Source organism: Podarcis raffonei, chromosome 8 (genome assembly GCF_027172205.1).
Source record: "Podarcis raffonei isolate rPodRaf1 chromosome 8, rPodRaf1.pri, whole genome shotgun sequence".
Lineage (NCBI taxonomy): Eukaryota > Metazoa > Chordata > Lepidosauria > Squamata > Lacertidae > Podarcis > Podarcis raffonei.
Window position 1 is genome coordinate 48,739,134 of NC_070609.1, and position 19,731 is coordinate 48,758,864.

The following is a 19,731-nucleotide window of genomic DNA, read 5'->3' on the forward strand; positions in this document are numbered from 1 at the left end:
TCCCTAGGCTTGCGGATAGCAGGCTGTTCTGGGGGCTGGGGTCGGGGGAAGCTCAGGCTTCCCCCGTGCCAGCCCCGTGCCTGGGGGGGAAATAATATTTTTTCTTTATTTCCCCCCCCAAAATAACTAGGTGCGTCCTATGGGGCAGTGCGTCCTATGGGGCGAAAAATACGGTAAATAATAAAATTATTTTGCCATCAAGCTCACCAATTCCCATTCATGATAGATCCCTTGAATTTTTGTTTCTTGCTCTTACAAGGTTGTTCTATTGGTTTTAGGGTGCATTTTTGTTTTAATGATGCTGTTTGTTTGTTTTAAATATTAAGCTGTTGATAAATGCTAATAAACAAACAAATAAATTACATGCATACTAAACCACCCCAAATATAGTGTGGACCTTCTTACTAACCCAGGGGTGGGGATCTGAGGCCTCTTCAATTGTTGCTGGACTACAGCAACTCTCTTCATCCTTGACCAGGCTGGCTGCTGGGAATCAGAAGGCCAACATCTGGAAGTCCACAGATGTTCCCATCTGTTACATACTTCGCAAAAATGAAGGCCAGAAATGATGCATGTCAAAACTGCTAAGTGGCATTTCACAAGTGATGAGGGTCACAGACCACTTGCTGCAAGCCAACAAATGCCTGAACTACGCATGTTGTGTCTGGCAGCAAATACTGCAGCTAGGTCAGCCATGTGCTCCTAAAAGCAGTTACCTCTGAAGTTCCACTTGACTCACTGACACAAAATCAGATAATGTCGGCCAGCTATCACCAACCGGGTGCCCTCCAAAAGTTTTGGACTGCGATTCACATCAACCTGGCTCATGGAAGGCTCCTCATACCACAGTCAGGAGAGTGTTAGCAATGAAGTATTCCTGTGCAGAATGGGTGCTGTTCTCTTACAAACTCTAGAGGGAGCTTGAGACCTGGGAATCAGCTCTGAGAGCCTTCTAAACAAAACCGGAGAAACCAAGAGCCCAAAGAGTTCCCTGGGATCTTCCTCCTTCAACAGCTTGCAGCGCCAAAGCCTGGCTTTTCAAAGTGTTCTGGGACAATGCTTATGCAAGCCTGAGCTATATGACTCCTCTTTCCTCTGTTCTGAAAGCATCAGGAACAAAAGCTCCTCTCTCCCAGGTGCTCGGCTCCCTCCCAGCAGATAGAGTTACAGGCGTCTTCATCTTGCATAAGTGGGGTTGAGCCAAGGCGTTTTCAAAGGCTCAGACTAGCTTACCTGACAGCAGAGGATTACATACACACCTTGCACACCCCAAATATTCTGAGATCATCCAGACTTCTACCAAGCAACCAGTGCAACCATCAGCCTTCATCAACGCAAACAGCTGTACTCTCCTCTCCCTAACCACAATGGCTCTGTTCTCCCACCAGCTGCAGGACGCCTCTGCGTACCATTTGCTGGAATCATGAGTTGGGAGAGCACTGCTATTGCACTCAGGTCCAGCTTCCTTTTAGGCATCCTGGCTGGGTACTGTGAGAACAGAACCTTAGATTAAATGTGCCTTTGGGTAGCTCTTACTGGCACCAACACCCAAATGATCACATTTCAGCCTGGCTTGAGCATTTAAGTTTTGCCTAGGAAAATGCACCCTTCAAGAGCAAAAGAATCATTCTCTTCTCCTGTTGAGCTTGGAAGACAAACACTGCAAGGCCTGGGTTCCCCAGCTGCTCAAGGCAGCGAATGGGCCAAGCCTCCACCCTGCCCAGCAGCTCAGGCAAGAATCCCAAACCAGGCTTCAGAGAGGCAGGGCCGCTGGCCACTTACCTAAAGACACCTCCTTGACCAGCTCTGCAGCAGCATGGCAGCCTTGCACCAGGATTCTGGTCCAGGAGGAGAGGTCCCGATGAGTCTCCACGCGGAAGATGTGCATGGCAATGCCCTGGCGGCAGCCCGTCCGCGTGGCAAAGCTGAGGTCCGATCCCATGCAGGGTGATCTGCGGCCTGAGCCAGAATGCACTAGCCTGCAGGAGGACGGGGGGGTTGGTCAAAAGAGCAAGCAGAAACCACACCTGTGAAACTCCCCCCCCCCAAAAAAAAACCCCTGGAAAGCCATCCAGAAATCCACCTGACAGACTCAACAAGTGGCTGCAAACCTGGCACAGGAGAGAACCCCCTACAGTTCCTGGATGTGGGGGGTGGGAAAGGGCCGGATCTGAAGCTGCAGGGTCTGAGGCCTGAGAATCTCTCTCCAACCAGTTTTGGCTGGAGGGATGGTTTGGGAGGGACCCTAATTGAATCCAGCTGCTGCATGCTGCCAGAAACCTCTGCCAGCAGCCACACCTCTTGGGGGCTTGCAGGGGAGGCTTCCAACGGGTGGCGGGAATACAACTAGCTTGGCGGCAGCAGCTGCCAGGGCAGGCAATGTGGCAGGAGCCTGCCCAGACAGGGAGAGCCTCTTGCAAGTTGTCAGCCCACCCACCCCTAACTCTCCAGCAAGATCACAGAGCTGCCAAGTTTTTGTCTCAGCCAGCCCACCCCCGATGGCAAAAGGCCAAGCATGGTAGGGGCAAGCCAACTCTCTCCTCAGATCTCTCCCACCCCCCACCCCCAATAACCCTTGGTACACACACACAGCTTGGGCTCACACTCAGGGTGGTATCAACATGATCCATTAATTTCAATGGGTCACACTTTGTTGACTACCACCCTTGGACTTTATACATCAGTCAGTTTGTTGATTTGTTTGCAAGGTGGTCTTAATCTGCTCTTCCCCTGGCATCCGGTCTCAAGGACATCTCTATTCACAGATTGGCAGACTCCACAGTCTTCCTCTTACTGAGTCACCTGTTTGCTCCCTTACCTGGTGGCAACAAGCGGGTAGTTGTGACACGGGGAGGCCCAGGCATCTCTTGTCCATGGCATGCAGTCATAGAGCAGCAAGTCCTTCTCCGTCACGGCCAAGAGAGCAGGCCGCCACTGCTGCCGGCCTCCATCCAGCCGGGCCTATGGGAAGACAAGAGGGAAAGGGGGCGGGTTGTTGGCAGTCCATCTCCATGAGCAAAGCAAGCAAGGATTTGGGGGAAGAACATAAGGGGTGGAGAACACACCCTTCTGAAGGGACCTGCCAGGAGGGAGTGCAGGAGTGCAGGAGGGAGGTGACGGCCTTGCAAGCCTATGAGGAGCTGTAGAGACAGGAATATTTTGTTCCCATCCCAAGGCCGGATCTGGATCCTGAAAGTCACTCTCCCACACGGCTCTCAGGCTTTGAGCACACAGGAGCCTTTTAATCAAAGCTCTGCTCCCTTTTTCCCCCTTTTACTTCATAATAAGGAAATGAATTGCAATCCTGTGTCAAACGTATCTTGCAACACAGGGAGCTGCCTTCTGCAGAGTCAGACCCTTGGGTCCATCTAGCTCAGTACTGCCTGGCAGCAGTGGCTCCTCTGAGTTTCAGGCAGGGAGTCTCTCTCGGTCCTATCTGGAAATGCCATCAGGGATGGAACCTGGGGCATTCGGCATGCAACGCTGATGGGGCGGGGCTCCTTTTACTCACATTTCCTCCCTGCCCCAATCTTTCAGGCACTTAAAAGCTGGCAAACAGAAGGCACAGGAAGTGGAGGGTACCCTTGGTGTTTGCATGTGTTCCATACCACCACCACCCCAAGCTATTTCTTGTGCTATGGGACAGAAGACCAAGAACTGGAGCTGCTGTGCTAGGAACTGCCAGTTGCTGCTAGCAGAATGCAAGGCAGCCACAGAGCCAGGATTTCACCCTGCAGCACCCAAGTACCAGCCTACCCCCTCCTCCAGTCTAGGCTCCTATTTCTCTCCCACTGCCTGCCAGGCTCTCCTGCACCTTCCATGGCACAGGTCAGACGTATCCCAGGAAACAAGCAACAGGTCTCACTTCATTGCAAAGCAAGGCTGGGCCCTGCATGTTGCCCTTGGCAGGGAGCCATGCCTGGTTGGACAGGAAGCTGGGGCTGTTGCTGCCTCTACCTAGGTGCGGGAATCCAGCCCTATAGAAAGGCTAGATCCCAAGATGCTGACAGCAGATTCCTTCTGCAGGGTTCAAGCAGCAGTGGAAATAATGGGAAGGATGAAAGCTACCACAAACCACCCTCCGCCCTGCACAACAATAACTTGAAGGACACAATTCTGCACGTGCAAAACACATTTAAAGCTCCATCTGCAGTAAAAGAAGAGTGTGTTGTTGTGGCATCAGATTATCCAAGCAACTGCTTACTTTGTTGACTGAAGGTGGTGGATGCGAGCACAAAAACTAGGGCTGGGGCGGCTCAAAACCAAGAGGAAGACCCAAAGGGGAAGCCATGCTAACTAGTTGCAGCAAAACACCTAGAGTCTAGTGACACCTTAAAACAGCTTTCCCCAGCCTGGTGCCTTCCAGATAGTTGGGGTGACAACTCCCATCAGCCCCAGGCCAGCAGGGCCATATGACCCAGGGGCTGATGGGAGGTGGAGCCCAAAATTGACATGCAGGCTGAGGCTCCTGAGAGCCACCAAGTCAGCAACGGCTGTCCCAGAGGGTCTGAGGGGCCAGGGCAGCGCTGGGTCCACCTACTCTGCAAAGGGCAGAGACAGACGGGTCCCCCCCACCAGCTCTCCTCCCCCAGGGGTTAACAAGCCTAAGCGGGGAAACAAGGCAGCAGAAACAAACTAGAGCAAGGTGTGCAAATGTAACAATACTGAGACAAAGTGCACAGAGCACAGCAGCTCCCAGACTCCTTTCAGCCTTGAATTGATACATCCAACAGCCTGAATACAGAACAAGGGTTTTCCCACCAACTCTTCCGCGCACCCCACCCTCCACCCGATGCATTTGTCAAGATCACTGCAGGAGGAAGCTCAGCCAAGGACTTCTGTGTTGGGCTGGGCAGAGAGGAGAAGACTGTTCTCCCCTCACAAGCACCATGGGCAGGAGGAGGTACCAGATATTACATGTCCCCTCTCCGGTCACCAGCTGACATCTCTCCTAAAAGGTGGGAGGGAAGCAAGATAGGTTGGCCACCGTGAGACCATGATGCTGAACTAGATGGGTCACTGGCCTGATTCAGCATGCTCTTCTTATGTTCAGGCCGTCAATAACGCCCCACCGCAATCCCAAAGAGCTTTTGAACCTCCACTGCACAGAGCCGCACAGAGCTTCCAGTCTCCTGGCCCACCTGTTCCGCCAACCACGCGATGTGCTTGACCTCCTTGCTGCTCCCCGGCGTGTTGCTGGCAGCCAGCATGGCGTTGAGCTCGGCCAGGACTTGCGGGAGGAGAGCCATGATGTTGGTGTGGATGGCCATGAACCAGGAGTGTGCTGTGGCCGTGTCCTTGCAGCGGAGGATCAGGGTGTTCCGGCTGTCAGGCGAGTGCAACTCTATCAACCTGCGCAGGGAAGGAAGGAAGGGCCGGATGAACTTAGTGGGGAGGCTGCCAGAAGAAATGGTCTGGACTGCCAAGCGCCAGCAGGAATCTGACTTCTACCAAATGCCACCACTGGTCCATCTATCTCAGTACCGCTTATGCTGGTATAGTAGCAATGGTCTTCCAGGGTTTCGGGACAGGGAGTCCTTCTTTCTCAGCCCTGCCTGGAGATGCCAGGGATTGAATCTGTGGCCTCCTGTATGCACAGCACAAACTCTGCCACTGATCTCCAGCTCCTTCCCCAAAGAGGACCCATCCTCACAGGAGAGCTGAGCAATTGGAGTCAGCACAGAATCAATGGTTAAGTAGTCAAGGGACCAAATGCAGCCCTCTAGGCCTCTGCACCTGGCTCTCAAAACCCTCCCCTGGCCAGGCCTCTCATTGGCCCTTCTTCACTGTGTCCTCAAGAGCACTTGCCTGGCCAGAAATGTGTCCTTGAACTGTGGGAATGCCTCTTTCTTGCCCAGAGCTAGATAGGGGTGTGCAGAAATGAGCCTACTACAAAAAAGCAACACTCACATTTTTTGCTCTCCCCACTTATGCCTATGGTTTTGCCCACTACTGCCAATTGGCCCTCAGAAGGTTGCTCACGAGGGAATGTGGCCCTTGGGCTGAAAAGGGGCTGCAACACATTTGCTCATGATTGCTAAAGAGTGTCTAAGGAGAAGCAACAGTCCCGGTTAGGAGGTGGTGGCAGTAAGGCCTCAGCTCCCAGTCCTGCGAGAGGCAGAATTAGGTGGAGCGTGGCCTTGAGCACTCTGCTGGCTTCTTCTTGAGGGCAACGATCATGCCCAGGCCCATCCCTGGCTACACTCACAAATACCACCAAAGAGAATGGGTGCCAGGCATCCAGCCTGCCCTCCCCCACCAGAAAGTGACAGCAACCTTGCTGCTTGCTCTACCCACCTCTTGGCAGATGGAGAAGCTGCAGCCAGAGCCCTTAATGGCAGCCTCCACCCTCCAGCAGACCCACCTCTTGGCAGCTAAAGCAAAGTGGAGAAGGCAGGAATTCATGAGCCGGGTTTATTCACTTAACTGCTGCTTCCTTCAACAGCATAGCCTAGCAGAGGGAGACCAAAGACTCTGTCACCTTCCTTCTTCCCCCAGCATTTGGTGATCTGGGGCATTGGAGCTGTGTAAAAGCCTTCTACGTAGGTTACTTCTCCATGAATGAGTGGCTGCTACGGGGCTATGTAATTGATTTTACACTTTGCACACAAATAGGAAGAGGCGATAGCTTGTCTGACCCGACGGGACTTGCAGCAACCTGCAAAGAGAACTCTATTCACTCCTCCCTTTGGCCAGGTAAGCTCCAAAGGAGAAGCTACTTTTGGCTCAGGCTGCAGAACATGCTTCTCGCAAGCAGTTGCTTCTGGGTGACTGCCTGCCTGTCCCACTCGGAACATAGGAGGGATTTCGACTGGGCCAAACCATCTCCCAGAGTCACTGTTTAGGAAAAAAATGAAGTGCGGTACACACAAGAAAAAGGCGGTAAGACATGGCAAAGTCCACTCTCCCTGCATGGCCTCCAGAGATGTATCAGCTGCTGCGTACACCTCAATCTGCCAAGGGAAGGTGTTAAGACAGCACTGCAGCACTTTGAGGAGGAACATGCTACAAGGCGGGCAGTTTGAGGGACTTAATCCCAGCCACGTGGTCCAACTGCCACTATGGATCCGTCAAGCATTATGACTGCCCAAGGAAAGCCAAACACTGCATCCGTGTGGCAAGTGAAATTTTTGCACTTCCATTAGTGGAATTTAGGATGTGCCACCTGAAATGCATGGCAAACAGCAGGAGTCAAGGAGCAAAAATGGTCAAAACTGTTTGGGGGAATTTGTACTATCTAGGAGCCAAAAGCCTAGCACCAACCTTCTTCAGCCTATTAAGAGATCTGATAAGCCAAACTGGAAATGTTGCAAAATCGACTCTGCTCTCCAGATCACTGGCAAAGGCTGCAGCTGCTTCTCCAGCCCAGTTGGAGGCCCTGGCCTGCTTCCCCCATCCTCGTGTCAAGCTAACCTCCTGGGGAAACAGATTTTGCTTGCTCCACCCCAGCTCCACCCACAATAATTTCACTCCTGTTTGGGTTGATTGGATAAAGGCAAACACAGCAGAAAGGTAAACTCTTCCCCTGGGATTATTTTGCTAATCCGCCAACAAGGTTGCAAAAGACTCTCTCTGCTCTCTGAGCAATCTCTCCAGACCAAGTGGGGGGGGGGCAGGGAAGATGAGAGGGGCACTCTAGATGGTTCAAGATGGTTGACCCTCCCCCCCCCCAAGGAAGAGTAGCCACCCATCACAACAGGAACAGTTGGCAGCTTGTGTGACGGGGATGCAATTAAGTGCTTTCGTTTATAAGCAACAAACATTTTGCCTTTCAAGTGAAGACCAAAGGTGTGCAGATAGAAAGGCAGGTAAAGCCCCAGTCAGGCACCAGAGAGGAGCTGAGTAGGACTTGCCACAACCAGGGACTTGGGCTGCAGCCCCCAACTCTGCCTCCCTACCTGCCACACACACCATGGCTGATAGAAGCAGAGGATTCTGCATTGCATATCCATTCCGAAATGAATCACTGATTCAGCTCACAGAATCCAGCCCTTTTTTGGTGCAGAAAACGCAACCTTGCCTCTGCAGCCTTGCAGTTTCAACTGCTTCGCTGTGCACACCTCTAGAGGAGTGAAGATCAGGGTAGGGAAGCTACAGAGGCAGTGGGAAAACAAACTCCCCCAGCAGCCAGCACAGCCAGTGGTCAGGGATGATGGGAGCACCAGCCCACCAGCACTAGGAGGAAGGTCACAGCCTCTCTCTAACCCTGAGCTTAAAGGAGCCATCCTGACTGCCCTCCACTGCTCTCCGACCCTGAAGGCATCACCGACCCTGAAGGCATCATTGCCTTCTTACAGTCAGCGTTACAGGGCTGTCATCCACTGGAAAGATCTGGAGCAAGTAAGGCCCATGCCGTGAGAGTGTCAGGGACAAGCTTCACTTAGAGGCTCTGAATCAAGATGGCTTTTTGTACCCCCAGGGAACACGCAAGCAGCCTGGAGTCTGCAGAGTGTCTGGCTGCTTTGCAAGGAAGTCTTTTATTGGAATCGGAGTGTCTTGGCTGCTTTCTTGAGGCAGGGAGAGTGTGGAAAGCTGCCCACGTACAGCCCAGGCTCAAGAGCTGACAGGAAGTGACTTGCCCAGGTGGTAGCAGCTGATGCCAAACAGAAAATGTCAAGGGAAGGAAGAATCTGCCATGCAGGTAGGCTCTACAAGCTGCAACCTGCCTACTTTCAAAGCACTTGACCTCAACCATGAAGCATCAAAGGAGGGCTGTTTCCACAAGAAAGCATTTGTGGAAACCAAGCTCTGGACATCTGCCTCTTTCCATCTCCCCTGCACTCAAACACTGCATATCTTTGCTTTTGGGACAATCAGTGAGCTGGTTTTCTAAGCTCTCCTTGCTCATGGCTTGGCTGGGCTCCAACTCACCATTGCCCCACCATAATATGGCCCTGGTGGCTGGGGCTGCTAGTCCAACACCTGGAGGGTACCAGGCTGAAAAAGGCTGCTACACACACCAATTAAGAACCAATTCTGCGGAGTCCGAGCATTAAGCTGCAGTAAGGCGGTATATAAATGCAACAAATGAACAAATCACTTTTATGCTAAATATTGTTTTATTCTCTTCTTGGATTTTTTGGACAGCTATGAATGTCCTCCTGGACTAAAGAGTGTGGGATGAAGCACATGCTCAGTTAGGTATGAGAAGTCTTCAGGCTTGCGGGATCTATTTTGGATTTTGAAAGGATCCCAAGGCTCACCAGTGACAGCCAGGTGTAAAACAGTGGCAGCAATGGATGGGATGGGGGGGGAGAGACATGGTCAGGAAAAGGGGGGCCCACAGGGGCTATACCCATGCTTTGCTTTTTGCTGTCTGTACCAGAGCTCAGCTCACAGCCCTTTCAGGCACAAAACCAACAACCCATTCCTGCTTTCCCTCCCCCCCCCACCAACTTTTCAGCCTCTCTTTGTTTTAACAGCCTAGTTTACAAGAGGAAAAACCTTTTTGCTGCTGTTTCTTATCCCCTTTTTTAACATTTGCGACTCTACTTCAAGTCATCCAGAGATCCTGACCCTCCTGCTGCCTGTTCTGTCTCCAAATAAAAAGAAGAACCTTCCGGTGAGAGACTGGGGGAGGAGGCGAAAGAGAAACAGCAGCCTTGCAAGGGCGGAGGTGGCGGGGTGGGGGGAGGACATTATCTGTCTGCCTGGGTCTGCCCCGAGCAGGGCTTTCTTTGCCACTCGGAAGAGAACCTTCCATCAGTCAGCGGGCCGTTGCCTAGCGCTGCAGAAAAGGGTGCAAAGGCAACCTGGAAGGCAGCCAGGCCCCAGACCGCAAGCGGAGCAGGGAGGGGGAAGCGGCACAGCGTGGAGGTCCCTGGCAAGCCACCCAAAGGCCAGGAGTTTCCTGCAAAGGGCACTTGCAATTAGTTGGGTGAATGAATCAGGAGCCTGCGGTCTCCTCTTTGCGGCCTGCCTTGCCCTCCCCTTCCCCCTCCGCTGCTGCAAGAGCTGCCCCAGCCAGCTGAAACTCAACACCCAGCAAAGGAACGTGAGGATGAACCGACACTTCCTCTATGGCCTGTGTGTGTGTGTGTGTGTGTGTGAGAGAGAGAGGGGGGGGGGACTCCAGCCCAACTTTCATCTCCCCTCCGTGGAAGGAAGCCAGCGTGCGGATTAGATTTGCATCCTGTCTACGCCCAAAGCAAACATATCCTGAACTTCCAGCAGGGACAGGTCGGGACAACTTGCAATAAATAATACGACTGGCCTCTTGAGCTCAGGACCCCTCCAGGCCTCACAGCTCTGTGTCCCCCCTCCTACCACCACAAAAGCAACCAGCAAGAGGCATCCAGAAACCCACAAGAAGGGCATGATGGCACCTGCCAGTCAGAGGCATGCCCCCTTTGAACAGCAAGAGGTCCTCTCCAGGCAAATAGCCATCTTCCCAGTGAAGTCATTGCAGACCTTAGCTACAAATGAGGAGCAGGGCTAGGATGTGGAATTAGCAGGCTGCCCTTCCCCTCAGTCCCCCTCTATGGTGGGGCCTCCTGGGCTGTGAAGCTTTCCCAATTATCACTTGTCCTCCTGCCTGTCCCCAGTGGGGACAGGATCGCTGGACAGCGAAGGGGTGCAGCTTTTCCTCTGCCACTGTGGCACTAAGGAGAAGCTACGTCAGTCCAAGTTCTTCTTCTTGGCCACATAGGGGCGTCTCCTCTATGGAAATCTGGCAGCCCAACCTGCAGGCCCCCACCCTGTCCCTTGACTCCTACGCATAGCCCTCCTTGCTTGTAAAACAGAAACCAGAATACTCAACATTTCTGGAAATCTGCATAATCCATCCCGAACAGCACAGCACACTTGTTTTTCTTGGCAAAAAGAGCAGCGAGCACTCAGCCTTGCTCATTATTCTCAGGGAATGGCTGTGGCGCTGAGCAGGGTGGGATATTAGGAAAACCAGGCCTGGGAAGTCATGAGCGTTTGGGTCTCCCTCCAACTCATGCCACTGGCTCTTCATGAAACCAAAGGAAAAAGGAAAAACAAAACTACAGCACCACCATTGCAATTTGAGATGCTTCCCCTCCTCCTCCTCCTCTTTCATCTGGGCTCACCTGTTCTCCAGATCCGGCATGCACAGGTTCCTTGCAGCGTAGCACATCTTCAAAGGGATCACCTTACGGTCCTTGGCAGCGCCATGGTGCTTTGGGGAGCCAGAATCCTCGCTGCCGCTAAGGCTGGGCGACTGCGGAGCTACCCCATCCCAAGGCAAATCCGACACCAGTGACGGCTTCTTGATATAAGGGCTGGCTTCCCGCATATACTTCACTAGGAGCAAACAAACAAAAAGATCCAAAGGCAAAGTGAGCTGGCTTATATGGAGAGTGGAGGAGTCCCTACAGCAGCAATGTTGAGGGTCGCTCAAGAACCTGAGCATAATCCATAAAATGCACCAGTGGGGCAAGAAGGGAGAAACAGCAGCCCAGCACCCCACAATCAGGGTGGTGGGTTAGAATGGGATGCCCTTCTACCACCTGGCCTGTTGATGGGGCTCAGCTCTTGCCGGCTGGCCGGGGCCTTTTCAGCAGCTCATTTCCTTTTACTGTTTTGTCTACAGGCTCCTTGGGAAAAGCGGCAAACACGTTTATTCCACAGGAAAAGGTGTACAGATGGAATAGGATGAGTCACAGGAAAGCTCTCCTTCAACAGCCAACACAGAGGAGATGGGAACAGCTTGTCTCTGGCCCAACAAAGGTCAGAGCTCTCTAAACTCTGAAGGGCCCAGGCAGGCAAAGAGCTGGGAAGCTCAAGCATGGATGAGGACTATCAAAAAGGAGAAACAGGTGGACGATGCCTCCACTCTGGAATTATTTATTTCTTAGATTTATTATAACCCCAGCTATCCTTCAAGAAGCTGAGAGTGGCACGTACATGGATGGGGCTACCCCACGCCCCCTTTATCCCAGCAACCTATGAGATGGGCTAAGCTGGAGGTGTGTGACTGGCCTAAGGTTGCCCAGTTCCCTCCTCCCATCCACTGTGTTCAGCATTCTGCCCACTATAGCACACTTGCTTGCACAAGATTCTTAGGCAGAGGAAGGATCTAGCAATATCAGCTAATCAATCTTTTGGTTAAGTTCTCAGATCAGCCATTAGAATACCATCAAACACATATAAGTTTACAGTTTACAGGCAAAATACTTTATGTAGCAATATCTGAACAGCCAGGAAGTTGCAAGCAACACACAAAGTAGGTGCCCTGGCCAAGGGATTGTTACCCAAGTCAATATTTTATTTTATTTATTTATGCATTATCCCACCTTTCCTCCATGAAGCTCAAGGTGGCATATGGGGTTCTTCCCCTTCCCATTTTATCTCCTACAACAGGCATACGCAAACTCCGGCCCTCCAGATGTTTGGGACTACAATTCCCATCATCCCTGACCACTGGTCCTGTTAGCTAGGGATGGTAGGAATTGTAGTCCCAAACATCTGGAGGGCTGGAGTTGGCCTATGCGTGCCCTACAACAACCCTATGAGGCAGGTTAGGTCAAGCAACAGCAATTGGCCCAGTGTCACCCAAAGAGTTTCACAGGTGAGTGGGAACCTGAGCCCTGGTCTCCAAAGTCCCAAGCTCTAATCACTACACAACATTGGCTCTCTAAGAGATTTACTTGGCCCGTATGCGGATCAATCCTGCAACCTTGGCATTATTAGCAGCATGTTCTAACCAACTGAACTAACTGAGCACTAAGAATCTACATGGAACATATTCTCACACTACTGAGAAGTTTCCTGTGCTTTATGTTTACTGCAAAAGTCGATTAGGGCTGTGCAACATTCCTGGGGGAGACCTGCCTACTTCAGGACCCCTCCTAAACCAACTGAAGCACCAGCCAGGTGCAAAAGACTAACACAGCACTTGAATTTCCCTAGAAACAAATCTGAATACCAAATTGTCTGCTGCTTTCCAGAACACCTGGAGTGTCTGAGATGTTCCCTTCTTGTGCTAATCATTTCTGAGCATCAGCATTGCCCCCCCCCCATGCAGACTTATACCTGCTTCTTGAAGGTGACAGGTAAGATGGGTTTGTGATAGATATAAGGACCGCATGCAGTGCTCTCACCAGGGGAGGCATGCTGCAGGGATCGAGAGCTCTGCCCTTTGGCTTTCAGGAGCAGATTACAGCAAAAAGGCTTTGGGTTTCTAATCCCTGCTTGCAAGAACGTGCCCTTTCCTCAGTAACAAGGCCAGGATCTCCTAGCCCTAAGAAGCAAAGCTAGAAGCTGCAGCAAGACTCAGCAGGTGTGTGCCAGAGAGACAGCTGGTGTTTTTAGACAGGGGTGGTGGCAAAGTCTGGCTTTCTCTACCAAATGCAGACCCAGACCACCCCACTACAAACATGGGCTCAAAATGGTCTCTCTCTCTTTCATGCTGTGCATAGTTCTGTCCAGTGAGATTTAGCAGCACAATACGCTGAGGCAACCACTTTCCACTGAGTGGGGGAGTGGGGGGGGGAGTTACAGTTTCCACACCGGAAATTCAAAGTGAAGTTCAACACTGGCCATGAGTCATCTGCTAAGAAGGAAATGCAAAACAGCTGACTGATGGGGCTCTTGCAAACGATCTGCCTGCTTGGCAAAGGAAGGAGACAGCAGCACAGGGTATCAACCGGGAAAAGCAGAGCCCTTGAAAGGCCGCCATCCTCTCAGCAGTGGGCATCCTACTCAAGGCTGAACCTTGGTCAGCTCTGTAAGGCATCCTCATTCTCCCAACTTGGTGCCCTCCTGGTGTTTTGGACTACAATTCCCATCAGCCCTAGCCAACGGATGCTGGGGCTGAGAGTCCAAAACACCTGGAAGGCACCAAGTTGGAAAAGGCTGCCCTACAGCATCGCTGCCATTAGGATCAGACACTGCCAGCTGCCTCTTCTGTGCAGAACGTTGTCTCTGGAGCAGCTGGTTCTATGTCCTGTTTCAGCAGGACTGAGAAACCATAGAACCACAGAATTGTAGAGTTGGAAGGGACCATGAGAGTCATCAAGTCCAACTCCCTGCAATGCAGGAATCTGCAATGCAGGATGTGGAGCTCAAATGCACCATCCTGAAATTAAGAGTCTCACGGTCTACTAACTGATCTATCTCAGGAGTCAGGACCCCCCCCCCCAAGAGCTTGAAACACGAGATCCTGTTTTATGTTAAAGAAGTTAAAATGAAGAGAGTATCTTCTACCAACTGTAGGCAAGAGCAACAGAGAGCAATGCCTGGCCTCTCTTCCACCCACAATTTCCTTCAGTACTGAACCATCCATTCACACTACCGCTGATGTGCTGGAACAAAACCTGCCCAGGCCACCAGGCTATACTGCAAGGGAAGAAGCCATTTTGGTGGAGCTGATTCCAACCATTCATCCCAAAGTCAAAACATGGGCCATTCGCCACAGCCACAAGGCTTTCAGCAGCTGGTTCCCAGAAACCACTAATTCTCTATTACAGTACAATGTGATTACCCACTCTGGACAAGTTCTGCTTGTATTAGTGCTCTTTTCAACTTAAGAATTTGCCTAATACACTAGGAACTAAATAAAAAAATTTTTTCCTTCCAGTAGCACCTTAAAGACCAACTAAGTTAGTTCTTGGTATGAGCTTTCGTGTGCATGCACACTCACTAGGAACTGGCAGGTTTTAGGGTGGTATTCAATTAAGTCCTGCTCAGAGTAGATGCACTGAAATTAAGCAGCTTGTATTAGCCATGTCCAGTAACTTCAATGGGTCTATGAGGAGTGTTGGCATGCCACCCCCATCCCCAGCAATGCCACTTGCTCCATTTGGCAGAAATTCTTCGGGGCTCCAGCCACTGGAGATTTGGGGAGCTGAACCCAGGACGTCCCACCATTGAGCTGCAGCCTGGCTTCTGCTACAAGAGCCGACTGCATTCCCTTCTGAAACTGCAAGGGATCCACTGTGCCCCATCCAAGTACACAGGCCAGATCCCCCAACTCACCTACACCATTGTGCATGTGAGGCTGACATGAGAAGCCCCCGAAATCCCACTTTTTTGATTACAACTCCCATCACCCCAGGTCAGCCAGCACAGCATAGTGGTACCTCGTGTCATACACCGTCCCCCTTACGAATGCTGCAGGTTACGCGCTCTGCTAACTTGGAAGTAGATGCCCCTTGTTGCGACCTTTGCCCCGGGATGCAAGCGGAAGTTGCGCTCCGGCGGTACGGCAGCAGTGGGAGGCGCCATTAGAGAAAGCGCGCCTCATGTTACGAGCCGTTTCCTGTTACGAACAGAGCTCCAGAACGGATTAAGTACGTAACACGAGGTACCACTGTGCAGAAAACTGGGGACACACACTTCTCTTGAGGATCACAGCATATCATCCTAACAGAGTGCCCTGCAAAGTTATTTCATGGACACTTTATGGTGCCTCGACTTTTCAGCATCACAACTGAAAGTCACTCTGAGGTGGAGAGAAGCACAGGGTATCCCAGCAGGATCTGCTTGTGTACTCTAGGGCAGCAGGTGTTGTCCAACACTGTCCTCCTCAACAACCGTGCTGGCAAGACACCTGTCAAGAGAAAGCAGCACAGCAGACTCTGGTGGGAGGAAGGGAAAGCAACCTGCTTATGTTCTAGGGCAGCCTTTGCCAACCTGGTGCCCTCCAGATGTTTTGGACTGCTGCTGCCATCTGCCACAGCCAACAGGTTGGCAAAGACTGCTCCAGAAAGTGGAGCACCCCACCCATGTCATTCACTCTCTACTCCTGCCCTGTTAGGGCTAGTTAGTTAGTTAGTTAGTTAGTTAGTTAGTTAGTTAGTTAAATTTACATCCCGCCCTATATCTGGTCTCAGGGCGGTTCAGCTCACATTGCTGGAAGGACAGGAAAGGAAGTGAATGAAGCAGGGTCAACACTCTGGGGCTCTCTTTGCAGTCACTGCAGGATGCCTGATCAAAGATTTATTGGCTAAACTTCTCCAGGAGCAGCAGAGAAAACAAAAGCTTCTTTCCAAGGCCAGAGGATGGACAACAGAAAAACAATCCTCAGGCAGGCAGGCATTTATCTCTCACAAATTAGTCAATATTCACTTTAATATATGAGAGCTCGTTGCTGTCTTTCGTGGCTTTTCTGGAAAGGAAATCTCTCCCCTATCTCCATGGTGGCTAGAGGGACCCTGGAATGGGCCCCGCACAGGAATAGAGGTCCACACACCACACCCTCTTTGCAAAAACAATGTCATTAAATCAGCCTCTCCCAACTGGTGCCCTCCGGAAGATTTGGACGACAACTCCCATCAACCCCATTTAGCACAGCATGACCGTGCTACCTGGGGCTGATGGGAGTTGTAGTCCATAACATTAGAAGGTTGCCAGATTGGGGGAGATTGCATTTTATGATAAAAGGGGATCACAGCACAATGAAAAAGACCAGTTCCATACAAAATAAAAAGAGAAGCTCACAAGGGGATCCTGTGAAAAGTAGCTGTTATTTTGAAAAGGACTCCAGATTGCTATATTGTTATGCCGAATGCATCATCTTTTCATCAGAAGCATCTAAAAAACCTGCTAAAAATAATTCAGATGTGCACAAAAATGTATTATCTTAAGACTGTATGCAAGCATATTCCGCCAATACATTTTGATGTATAAGAAGAGTGCCTTTGGGACATATTTAACGCACAATATATTAAATAGTATTGGAAGAAAACTCTCCAAACCCCACTATTCCATGAATTTTTATGGTGATAAATTTAACAAGAAGAATCTTCCGCTCCATAAACGGAATCCTTTGAACAAACAAATATGCATATCATGGAAAGAAAAGACACTTTTAATTATCAATAAAAAATAAATTATTTTGGGGCAAGCAAAGGTTCTATTAAAAATTTCCTCAGTAAAGAAAAAGACCTGCTTTACTCAGTCACCTTTCCCCTCCCAAGTCCATACAGACATACAGGTAACATAAGCAGGGAAGAGGTTGTTTCATTCAAGCAGAGGAAGCCGGCAGGTGGAATGCACAGACCATTGGAGGGGAAGAGGCAGAGCCAAGGCGGGCCTGGGTTGACCTATGGCCAGTCACTGAGATGCTGCTGTCAGCACAGGAAGCTGCCCAAACTGGCTGGGTAGCACCTTGGCACCCCACATTCTGTCCCTCCCTCCACATCAAACAACTTTTTTGGTTGGCCTCCGGTACAAATCCAGCAAAAGGAAATGCCACCTTCATTTTTGCTCTTGCAAATGTAAAGTGATCCCTAATAAAGTATGAGAACAAGTTTGGCATAACAGGGATCAGCTTGCAGTTTGAATGAGGTCTGACCTATCTAGGCGGTGGAAGGAAGTGGCTCCATTTCTCAGCTGTACAAGACTGGTGGGCTGGCCCAAATCCTTCCCCCTTCAGAATACCCAAGACATGCTTCCCCCTTCAGAATACCCAAGAAGGGCAAAAGCTTGAAACATAAGCCAACTCCACAGAGGCAGAACACACAAGGGCAGGGAAGGTCATTTGTCCATCTAGCCCAACACTGCCTACACTGACCGGCAGGTGCCCCGCCAGGGTTTCTTTCCCTTCACCTGCTGCTTTTAAATCGGAGGTGTTGGAGACTGATCCCAGCACTTCTACAAATGCTTTATCACTCGACTACAGCCTCCTCATGCAGCAGATAGTTAAAACTATGGAATTTGCTCCCACTAGAGGCAGCGATGGCCTCCAATTTTAAAAGAGGATCAGACAAGTTTACTACTTGCCAGGATGGCTATAGTTTACTTCCACTGTCAGAAGCATTATATCCCTGAATGTTAGTTGCTGGCAATCACAAATGGGGTAAGTGCTGCTGTTGTGTTCAGGGCCTGCTTGTGAGCTTCCCATGGGGGCATCTGACTGGTCAGTGAGGATGCCAGACTAGATGGGCTCTTTTGGCCCAATTCAGCAGGGCTATTGTTATGTTTTTAGCTACAGTACTGCTAAAGGTTGGAGAGGGAAGGTGGTACTTAACTCCTACAAAACTAGCAAAAATGTATAGGACAAGTTCAAATATCTGCTGGAAATGTAAAGAAAAAGAAGGTACGTTTTATCACATGTGGTGGATTTGTAAGGTGCTAAAAGCTTTCTGGGAGATGACATATAACGAAATGGAAAAAAATGTTTAAAATAACTTTTGTTTAAAAAAACCAGAAGCTTTCTTATTAGGAATTACAGGTACTGACATCCCAAAGGAGCAGAAAAGACTTTTTAGGTATGGAACAGCCGCCCGGATGTTACTAGCCCAGAGATGGAAAGAAGACAAGGTCCTGCCAGAGAGGAATGGCAAACCAAGCTGATGGACTATGCTGAAATGACAAAACTAACCGGAAAACTCAGAAACCAAGAGGACAAAAACTTTATAAAAGAATGAGGAAAATCTACAAGTTATATAGGAGAACACTGTAAGCAGATGGAAACATTGACAGGATTTTGATTTCACTTGTAGTGTAATAATTACCATGGATAATATGGATTGATAATAGAATTTGGAAGAATATGCAGTTTCAAATGTTTAATATAGGACCTCATGGAAGGGTGGGGGGAGGTCTCGAGATTTGGAGTAATCTCTGTTTATGGATATATATTTGGGGGTTTTTATATATAACTTTCTATTTGTAAAATCAAATAAAAATGATTTCCAAAAAAAGGAAAAAAAGCAGAGCTTTGAACTGTACACTATATGTGGTTTTATATACATATATACATATATAAAGTTGGAGGGGAAATAATATCCAATGCCGCTCACTGTCAATGCTCCTTGTGAAAAGACTCTTCTTATGTTCTTATGCAGCATATATATTTAGTGGATTTGTGGGTGCTGATGATACCATTCATCCTCCCTTGAAACCTCTGTACGGAAATACCTTAAGGCCATGGAAAATGCCAGGAAGTACTGAGATGAGATCTGTAGTACTTCTGGCAGACTCTGATCTAACTGTGCCTGCCTAACACCTTCATCTTAATACAGTGTCCAACTAGAGGCTTGGGGTTTCCATGCCAGGTGCAGCCTTTGCCTCCACCCTCACCCACCCAGCCCATCAGCTGCCTTCCTGTTTTTCTTGCTCACTCCTTTGCTGCATTTTAGTCGGTCCAAATAAAGGGCCAACTGATTCCACCGTGACTTTTTGATTTGTTTTGCAGAAATGTTCACTGCATGGTGCTGCCGTCACAGCAATACTTATTCTCTAATTACTTCTTCTCTAGTTGCAAGCAGAATCTGAACTATCCAGTAGTGAGATGCTTCACAACCCTTGCAGAATTCCTTCTCAGGTCAGGAGGCAATCTTCCAAAGTAGTGTTCCCTAACCTGGTGCGCCCTTGAAATGTTTGGACTACAACTTCCATTAGCTGCAGCCAGGGCAGCAAAGGGTACTACAGAAAGTCAATTAAACAGACTGTATACTGAAGTGCAGGAGGATTTAGTAACCTCCACAATCCACACAACAAGTGCCAGGTCCAGCCCTTTCCAGGGATGTTAGTCATCCCAATGCCTTTGGTTTGTGCTGCTAGGCCAAGCTAGGCGTTTTATAAAAAAGTTCATACACAAGTGCTATAAAGGGCCAAACCAGCTGGTCCAAATGACAGTCCTGTTAAACAAGACGTCAAAGAGGTGACCATTTAATGAACATACACATCTGTCTCTATTTTGGAAATGCAGCTTGCAAGATCTCAAAGGAAGACAACCTGTGTTCCAGCAGAGAGGAGGTGCCTTCCCTCTCTTCCTGCCTCCAGTGAGCCTCTGAAAAGCCCAGATGTTTCAGGTCT

At 50.0% G+C, this 19,731-nt stretch overlaps 1 protein-coding gene across 1 annotated transcript in view; it reads right to left on the reverse strand.

Moving 5' to 3' along the window:
- Positions 1–19,731, reverse strand: part of SNTB2 (syntrophin beta 2) — a 32,329-nt gene that overhangs the window by 4,066 nt on the left and 8,532 nt on the right. The window contains exons 2-5 of the mRNA XM_053399890.1: positions 11,055–11,268; positions 5,142–5,352; positions 2,819–2,961; positions 1,783–1,979 (exon numbers count right to left, since the gene is read on the reverse strand). Of these exons, the coding sequence (XP_053255865.1) occupies positions 1,783–1,979; positions 2,819–2,961; positions 5,142–5,352; positions 11,055–11,268 (765 nt within the window). The remainder of the gene's footprint in view (positions 1–1,782; positions 1,980–2,818; positions 2,962–5,141; positions 5,353–11,054; positions 11,269–19,731) is intronic.